This window comes from Rutidosis leptorrhynchoides, chromosome 1 (genome assembly GCF_046630445.1).
Source record: "Rutidosis leptorrhynchoides isolate AG116_Rl617_1_P2 chromosome 1, CSIRO_AGI_Rlap_v1, whole genome shotgun sequence".
In the NCBI taxonomy this organism is placed as follows: Eukaryota; Viridiplantae; Streptophyta; class Magnoliopsida; order Asterales; family Asteraceae; genus Rutidosis; species Rutidosis leptorrhynchoides.
The window spans coordinates 326,411,944-326,421,625 of NC_092333.1; the positions used below are offsets into that span (position 1 = coordinate 326,411,944).

Genomic DNA, 9,682 nt, shown 5'->3' on the forward strand with positions numbered 1-9,682 from the left:
ACTTCCAAGTTTGCTAGCTTACTTCCATACTTGTAAAGTAATCATCCAACCTCAAGAAATATTTTTTATTTACAGTAATATATCTTTCTAATACAAGGTAATACTCATATTCAAACTTTGATTCAATTTCTATAACTATAACAATCTTATTTCGAGTGAAAATCTTACTTGAACTTGTTTCCGTGTCATGATTCTGCTTCAAGAACTTTCAAGCCATCCAAGGATCCTTTGAAGCTAGATCTATTTTTCTCATTTCCAGTAGGTTTATCCACAAAACCTAAGGCAGTAATTATATTCATAACATCATTCGATTCATATATATAAAACTACCTTATTCGAAGGTTTAAACTTGAAATCACTAGAACATAGTTTAGTTAATTCTAAACTTGTTCGCAAACAAAAGTTAATCCTTCTAAATTGAATTTTAAAATCAACTAAACAAATGTTCTATATCTATATGATATGCTAACTTAATGATTTAAAACCTGGAAACACGAAAAACACCGTAAAACCGGACATACGCCGTCGTAGTAACACCGCGGGCTGTTTTGGGTTTGATAATTAAAAACTATGATAAACTTTGATTTAAAAGTTGTTCTTCTGGAAAAATTATTTTTCTTATGAACATGAAACTATATCCAAAAATCATGGTTAAACTCAAAGTGGAAGTATGTTTTTCAAAATGGTCATCAAGACGTCGTTCTTTCGACTAAAATGACTACCTCTTACAAAAATGACTTGTAACTTATATTTCTGACTATAAACCTATACTTTTTCTGTTTAGATTCATAAAATAGAGTTTAATATGAAACCATTGCAATTTGATTCACTCAAAACGGATTTAAAACGAAGAAGTTATGGGTAAAACAAGATTGGATATTTTTACTTGTTGTAGCTACGTGAAAATTGGTAACAAATCTATATTAATCATATCCTAGCTAACTTATATTGTATTATACATGTATTCTAATATATTATGTAATCTTGGGATACCATATACACGTATGCAAATGTTTTGACATATCATATCGACCCATCTATATATATTATTTGGAACAACTATAGATACTCTATATGCAGTAATGTTGGAGTTAGCTATACAGGGTTGAGGTTGATTCTAAAAATATATATACTTTGAGTTGTGATCTAGTCTGAGACGTGTATACACTGGGTCGTGAATTGGGTCAAGATAATATATAAATTTATTTCTGTACATCTAACTATGGACAACTAGTTGTAGGTTACTAACGAGGACAGCTGACTTAGTAAACTTAAAACATTTAAACGTATTAAAAATGTTGTAAATATATTTTGAACATACTTTGATATATATGTACATATTTGTTATAGGTTCGTGAATAGACCAGTGGTCAAGTCTTACTTCCCGACGAAGTAAAAAATCTGTGAAAGTGAGTTATAGTCCCACTTTTAAAATCTAATATTTTGGGATGAGAATGCATGCAAATTTATAAATGTTTTACGAAATAGACACAAGTAAATGAAACTACTTTATATGGGTGAATGATCGAAGCCGAATATGCCCTTTTTTAGCTTGGTAGCCTAAGAATTTGGGAACAGACCCCCAAATTGACGCGAATCCTAAACATAGATCTATCGGTCCTAACAAGCCCCATTCTGGAATTTGGAATGCTTTAGTACTTCGAACTTATCATGTTCGATGGGTGTCCCGAAATGATGGGGATATTCTATATGCATCTTGTTAATGTCGGTTACCAGGTGTTCACCGTATGAATGATTTTTATCTCTATATATGGGATGTATTGAAATACGAAATCTTGTGATCTATTATTTCGATTGATAAATATATAGGTTAAACCGATAACTCACCAACATTTTTGTTGACATTTAAAGCATGTTTATTCTCAGGTGATTATTAAGAGCTTCTGCTGTTGCATACTAAAATAAGGACAAGATTTGGAGTCCATGCTTGTATGATATTATGTAAAAACTGCATTCAAGAAACCTATTTTTGATGTAATATATTCTTATTGTAAACCATTATGTAATGGTCGTGTGTAAATGGTATATTTTAGATTATCATTATTTGATAATCTATGTAATGCTTTTTAAACCTTTATCGATAAAATAAAGGTTATGGTTGTTTTAAAAATGAATGCAGTCTTTGAAAAACGTCTCATATAGAGGTCAAAACCTCGCGACGAAATCAATTAATATGGAACATTTATAATCAATATGAACGGGACATTTCAATACCAGTCTCTATTATCTCTGATAGGGATGGCAGATTTTTTTCAAGATTTTGGCAGACGTTACAACAAGCATTGGGGACTCGTCTAGACATGAGCACTGCCTATCATCCACAAACTGATGGGCAAAGTGAAAGGATGATACAGACCCTTGAAGACATGCTACGAGTATGTGTCATTGATTTTGGGAACAATTAGGATCGACATCTACCATTAGCAGAATTTTTCTACAACAACAGCTACCACTCGAGTATTGAGGCGGCACCATTCGAGGCACTTTATGGTAGAAAGTGTAGGTCTATGATTTGTTGGAGTGAGGTAGGGGATAGATAAATTACAGGTCCAGAGATAATTCAAGAAACTACCGAGGAAATTATTCAAATTCAACAACTGTTGAAAACCGCCCAGAGTTGACAAAAGAGCTGCGCGAACAGTAAAAGAAAAGAGATAGAATTTGAAATTGGAGAGATGGTCATGCTTATGGTTTCACCTTGGAAAGGCGTTGTTCGATTTGGCAAATGGGGGAAACTAAATCCAAGATACATTGGACCATTCAAGATTATAGATCGTGTCAGACCAGTAGCCTACCGACTTGAATTACCTCAACAACTCGCCAATGTACATAATACCTTTCACGTCTCAAATCTGAAGAAGTGCTTAGCTAAAGAAGATCTCACTATTCCTTTAGACAAAATTAAAATCAACGAAAAACTACAATTCGTTGAAGAACCCGTCGAAATAATGGATCGTGAGGTTAAACGACTTAAGCAAAACAAGATACCAATCGTTAAAGTTCGATGGAATGCCCGTAGAGGACCTGAGTTCACCTGGGAGTGTGAAGATCAGATAAAGCTGAAATACCCGCACCTATTACCAAAAGATGCGTCAACACCTTCAACTTCTTAAAATTTCGGGACGAAATTTATTTAACGGGTAGGTACTGTAGTGACCCGAAATTTTTCATGTTTATATATTAAATGAAAACTATATTTACATGACTAAATGTTTTCAACATGTTAAGAAATCAAACTTATTAAGACTTGATTTATTGATATGAGTTTATGTAGTCAATTGACCACCCAGATTGACCAGCGATTCACGAACGTTAAAACTTGTAAAAACGACATGATAATATATATATATATATATATATATATATATATATATATATATATATATATATATATATATATATATATATATATATATATATATATATATATATATTTAACATGACATTATGATGAGTAAGTATCTCACTAAGTATATTAACAATGAGTTATATGCATAAAATGAAACTACTGAAGTAAAGAAACTCGAAACGATATATATAACGATTATCGTTATAACAACGTTTTAATTAAAATAAATACATATGTATTGTTTTAAGATATGAACACACTATGTTTAACATGATAAAATAATAATTAATTATATCATTAAGTGTATTAACAATGAACTACACAAGTAAAATGAGACTACAAACTTAAGGATTTCGAAACAATATATATTGGTAACGATTATCGTTGTAATAGTATTTTAAACATATATATATGATATTAAGATATATTTGTACACTATGTTATCATGTTAACATAACAATTTAGCATCTCATTTAAGTATAATAACAATGAATTAATTACATTTAACAAGATCGTTAACTTAAAGGTTTCAAAACAACACTTACATGTAACGACTAACGGTGACTTAACGACTCAGTTAAAATGTATATACATGTAGTGTATTAAGATGTATTAATACACTTTTGAAAGACTTCATGACACATATCAAAGTAATTCTACATAACAAAAATGCTTACAATTACATTCTCGTACATTTTCATCAACAATTCTATTCGTATGCACCCGTATTCGAACTCGTACAATACACAACTTCTAGATGTATTTACTATTGGTATATACCAATAGAAAAACATCTAAATCAGACTCCTAATCAGATACTTTTGTTCTCTAGCATGGATGATTGATCAATTTAGCCATTAGTGATAATAATTGCACAAAATAACAAATCACAACTTGCATATATACATACATGCAAACGTGATTTTTGCATACACACACACATCATTCCATTTCAAGTTTACTTACTCTATAATTACACTCTATAATCACCTACTCAACAGCATTCAAACTTCCAGCAAAACAACCTTCATCTTGATTACAAACTACATCAAGAAACAAGCTTCAAACACCATAGAAAGAATCACTCAAAAACACATCAAGTTAGTCATTCGATTTCATGAAGATTTCTTTATAGTTTTTAATCCATTCCAAGAACACTTCCAAGATCAAGAAACATTTATTTTTCTCAGTAAGTTATCATTCTAAATCAAGGTAATATCCATATTCAAATTTTCATTCAATTTCTATAACTATAAAAATCTTAACTCGAGTAGTAATCTTACTTGAACTTGTTTTCGTGTCATGATTCTACTTCAAGAACTTCCAAGCCATCAAAGATCCTTTGAAGCTCAAGCTATTTTCTCATCATTTCCAGTGGGTTTACCTACTATACTTGAGGTAGTGATGATGTTCATAACCTCATTCGATTTATATATATATAACTATCTTATTCGAAGATTTAAACTTGTAATCACTAGGACATAGTTTAGTTAATTCTAAACTTGTTCGCAAACAAAGTTAATCCTTCTAGCTTAACTTTTAAAATCAACTAAACACATGTTCTATATCTATATGATATGCAAACGTAATGATTTAAAACCTGGAAACACGAAGAACACCGTAAAACCTAACATACGCCGTCGTAGTGAAACCGGGGGCTGTTTTGGGTTAGATAATTAAAAACTATGATAAACTTTGATTTAAAAGTTGTTCTTCTGGGAAAATGATTTTTCTTATGAACATGAAACTATATCCAAAGATCATGGTTAAACTGAAAGTGGAAGTTTATTTTTCAAAATGGTCATCAAGACGTCGTTCTTTCGAATGAAATGACTACCTCTTACAAAAACGACTTGTAACTTGTATTTCTGACTATAAACTTATACTTTTTCTGTTTAGTTTCATAAATTTCAGTTCATTATGAAACCATAGCAACTTGATTCACTCAAAACGGAATTAAGACGAAGAAGTTATGGGTAAAACAAAATTGGATAAATTTGCTTGTTGTAGCTACGTGAAATTTGTAACAAATCTATACTAATCATAACTTAACTAACTTATATTGTATTATACATGTATTCTAACATATATTATGTAATCTTGATAGATCATAGACACGTATACAATGTTTTAACATATCATATTGACGTCATCAATATATATTATTTGGAATAACCATAGACACTCTATATGCAGTAATGATCGAGTTAGCTATACAGGGTTGAGGTTGATTCCAATATAATATATATAATTTGAGTTGTGATCGAACCTGAGAATTGTATACACTGGGTCGTGGATTGATTCGAGAAATTATATTGATTTATTTCTGTACTACTAACTATGGACAACTAATTGTGGACTACCATTGTTGGACTGTTAACTTAACAAATTTAAATTGTTAAAATGTAATAAAAATATGTTGTGAATATATTACTATCATACTTTGATATATATGTATATATTTGTTATAGGTTCGTGAATCGACTAGTGGCCAAGTGTTATTTTCCAACGAAGGAAAAATCTGTGAAAGTGAGTTATAGTCCCACTTTTAAAATCTAATACTTTTGGGATGAGAATACATGAAGTTTTATAAATGTTTTACAAAATAGACACAAGTACTTGAAACTATATTCTATGATTGAATCATTATACTAGATATCACCCTTTCAGCTTCGTAGCTTAAGAATTAGGGAATAGACCCCCTAATTTACGCGAATCCTGAAGATAGATCTATGGGCCTAACAAACCCATCCAAGTTATGGATGCTTTAGTACTTCGATTTTATATACAGATGAGTGTACCTGTATATTTGGAGATATTCTTGATGCATTTGTTAATGTCGGTTACCAGGTGTTCCATTCATATGAATGATTTTTATGCAGATTGCTATATGCATGCATGTTGTTTACGAGAAATGGAAATATGAAATCTTGTGGTCTATTATTACGATTTGATAATATATAGGTTAAACCTATAACTCACCAACATTTTTGTTGACGTTTTAAGCATGTTTATTCTCAGGTGATTATTAAGAGCTTCCGCTGTTGCATACTAAATTAAGGACACGATTTGGAGTCCATGCTTGTATGATATTGTTTAAAAACTGTATTCAAGAACATATTTAAATGTAACATATTGTTATTGTAAACCATTATGTAATGGTTGTGTGTAAACGGTATATTTTAGATTATCATTATTTGATGATCTACGTAATGCTTTTTAAACCTTTATCGATAAAATAAAGGTTATGGTTTTTTTTTTTAAAAACGAATGCAGTCTTTGAAAAACGTCTCATATAGAGTTCAAAACCTCGCAAAGAAACTAATTAATATGAAACGTTTATAATCGCTATGAACGGGACATTTTACCGGTCTTGCTTGTTAAGAAGAAGGATGGATCGATGAGATTATGTATCGACTATAGGGAATTGATCAAGTTGACAATCAAGAATTGGTACCCACTGCCGAGGATTGATGACTTATTTGACCAATTACAGGGATCTAGTTGTTACTCAAAGATAGATCTGAGATATGGGTATCATCAATTAAGGGTCAAAGAAGCTGATGTTGCTAAGACGGTGTTTAGAACACGCTATGGTAATTATGAGTTTACAGTGATGTCGTTTGTTTTGACGAATGCACCAGCAGTGTTCATGGACCTCACGAACCGTGTGTGTAAGCCATACCTAGATAAGTTCGTCATTGTATTTATTAATGATATATTGGTGTACTCCAAGAAAAATGAAAAGCACGAGCAGCATTTACGTTCGGTACTAATGATGCTTAGAGAAGAGCAATTGTATGCAAAGTTCTCAAAGTGTAACTTTTGGTTGCAAGAGGTACAATTCCTTGGTCATGTTGTAGGTGCTAATGGAATACAAGTTGATCCGTCAAAGACTGAAACAGTTAAGATTTGGGAAACCCCAAAGACACCAACACAGATCCGACAATTCTTGGGTCTAGATGGTTATTATAGGAGTTTCATTGAAGGATTATCTAAGATTTCCTGACCATTAACAGCGTTGACTCATAAAGGCAAGAAGTATAAGTGGTCAGAATCACAAGAAACTGCATTTCAGTTGTTGAAGGAGAAGCTAACAAATGCACCAATATTATCTCTACCCGAGAGAAATAAAGACTTTGTTATTTATTGTGATGCCTCGCGTCAAGGAATGGGTTGTGTAATGCAACAAAATAAGGTTATTGCTTATGGATCACGACAGTTAAAGATTCCCGAGCAGAACTACACTACGCACGATCTTGAACTAAGAGTTGTGGTCTTTGCACTTAAAATGTGGAGACACTATCTGTATGGAACCAAGTTTACTATCTTCACCAACCATAAGAATTTACAGCACATATTTGATCAAAAGCAGCTCAACATGAGACAACGACATTGGGTAGAATTGCTTAACAATTACAATTGTGAACTTCTGTACCATCCTGGCAAAGTGAATATGGTAGCGGATGCTCTAAGTAGAAAAGAGAGAGAGAAACATCTCAGGGTTAAAGCTCTTAACATAATTGTACGTATGAACCTTACATCACAGATCTGTGATGCACAACTGAAGGCCGTGAAACAAGAGAATGTTGATGATGAATTTATCAAGGGGTTAGATAAGAAATTCGACATAAAAGAGGATGGGACACGATATTTTTCTAACCGAATATGGGTACCAATTTTTAATGGATTGAGAGAACTGGTGTTGGTGGAAGCACACAAGTCGAGGTACTCAATTCATCCTGGATCGGATAAAATGTACCAAGATTTGAAGGCATTCTATTGGTGCCTAAATCTAAAAGCTGACATTGCTACCTATGTCAGAAAGTACTTGAATTGCGCTAAGGTCAAGGCTGAACACCAGAAGCCATCAGGGCTACTGACTCAACCTAAAATTCCCCAATGGATATGGGAATGCATTGCAGTGGAATTCATCACAAAACTACCAAAAACTGTGGGAGGTTACGACACCATTTGGGTTGTAGTGGATCGTCTCACTAAGTCTACACCCTTCTTACCAATAAGGGAAACTGACAAGATGGAGAAGTTGGCACAGGTTTACATAAAGTAAGTCATCTTTAGGCATGGAGTGCCTGTATCCATTATATTCGATCATGATAGAAGATTCACTTCTAGATTCTGGCAAACACTATAGAAAGAAATGGGGACTCATTTACATATGAGTACAGCATATCACCCTCAGACAGATGGCCAAAGTGAAAGAACCATTCAAACTCTAGAAGACATGTTGCGAGCATGTGTCATTGATTTCGAAAACATACGGGATAAGTATTTACCACTAGATGAGTTATCCTACAATAATAGCTGCCATACGAGTATTAAGGCTGCACCTTTTGAAGCATTGTATGAAAGAAAGTGTAGATCTCCCGTGTGTTGGAGCGAATTGGAAGATAGTCAATTGAGAGGTCCTGAGATTATATAGGATTCAACAGAGAAAATTGTACAGATTCAAGAACGATTGAAAATGGCTCGAAGTCTTCAGAAAAGCTACGCTGATGTTAGACGGCGACCTTTAGAATTCCAAGTTGGGGAAAAAGTCATGCTTAAAGTATCACCCTGGAAGGGTGTAGTACGGTTCAGAAAACGAGGTAAATTGAGTCCTAGATATGTTCGAGATAACTGAAAGAGTTGGATCAGTGGCTTATAGATTGAAACTTCCACAAGAGCTCAGTGAAATACACGATACTTTCCATGTGTCTAACCTAAAAAAGTGCCTAGTCGACGAGGACTTAGTGATCCCTTTAGAGGAACTGCGCATTGATTACAAACTTCGTTTTTTTGAGGAACCCATTGAAATCATAGACCGTGAGGTCAAACGCTTAAAGAAAAGCAACATCTCTATCGTTAGAGTACGGTGGAACGCACCAAGAGGACCAGAGTTCACGTGAAGATCAAATGAAGCAAAAGTCCCCGCAACTGTTTCCGGAAGGAACTACTTCAGCGGACGTTCACTAAAATTTCGGTACAAAATTTTCAATAACAGGTGGGTAATGTAACAACCCTACTTTTTTCGTCACTTCCGTTAACTGTCTGTTAATTTTTTTAACGGTGATTACTTGACTTTATATATGTTTAAGTGTATTAAACACATACTTGATTCTTGGTGGGTTACATGAATTAATATGGGTTAATATTAATTGATAAACTTATTTCGTGTAATGAAATACGATAAAAACGAAACGGTTTGAATAACTACAAAAACTACTTTTTGAGTAACTAAACGCTCGGTTCTATTTTAATAATTATTAACTTTAAAAAATATTTAATTTATTAAGTGTTTTAATAAATTAG

The 9,682-nt window shown here is 32.9% G+C and overlaps 1 protein-coding gene across 1 annotated transcript; it reads left to right on the forward strand.

Annotated features, from left to right (window-relative positions):
- The first annotated feature begins 7,751 nt into the window (after positions 1 to 7,751).
- On the forward strand, positions 7,752 to 9,279 carry LOC139899143 (uncharacterized). Its single transcript, XM_071881977.1, has 3 exons — positions 7,752 to 8,098; positions 8,195 to 8,324; positions 9,007 to 9,279. The coding sequence occupies exons 1-3, from the start codon at positions 7,752 to 7,754 to the stop codon at positions 9,277 to 9,279; spliced, it is 750 nt and encodes a 249-aa protein (XP_071738078.1).
- The last annotated feature ends 403 nt before the right edge of the window (positions 9,280 to 9,682 follow it).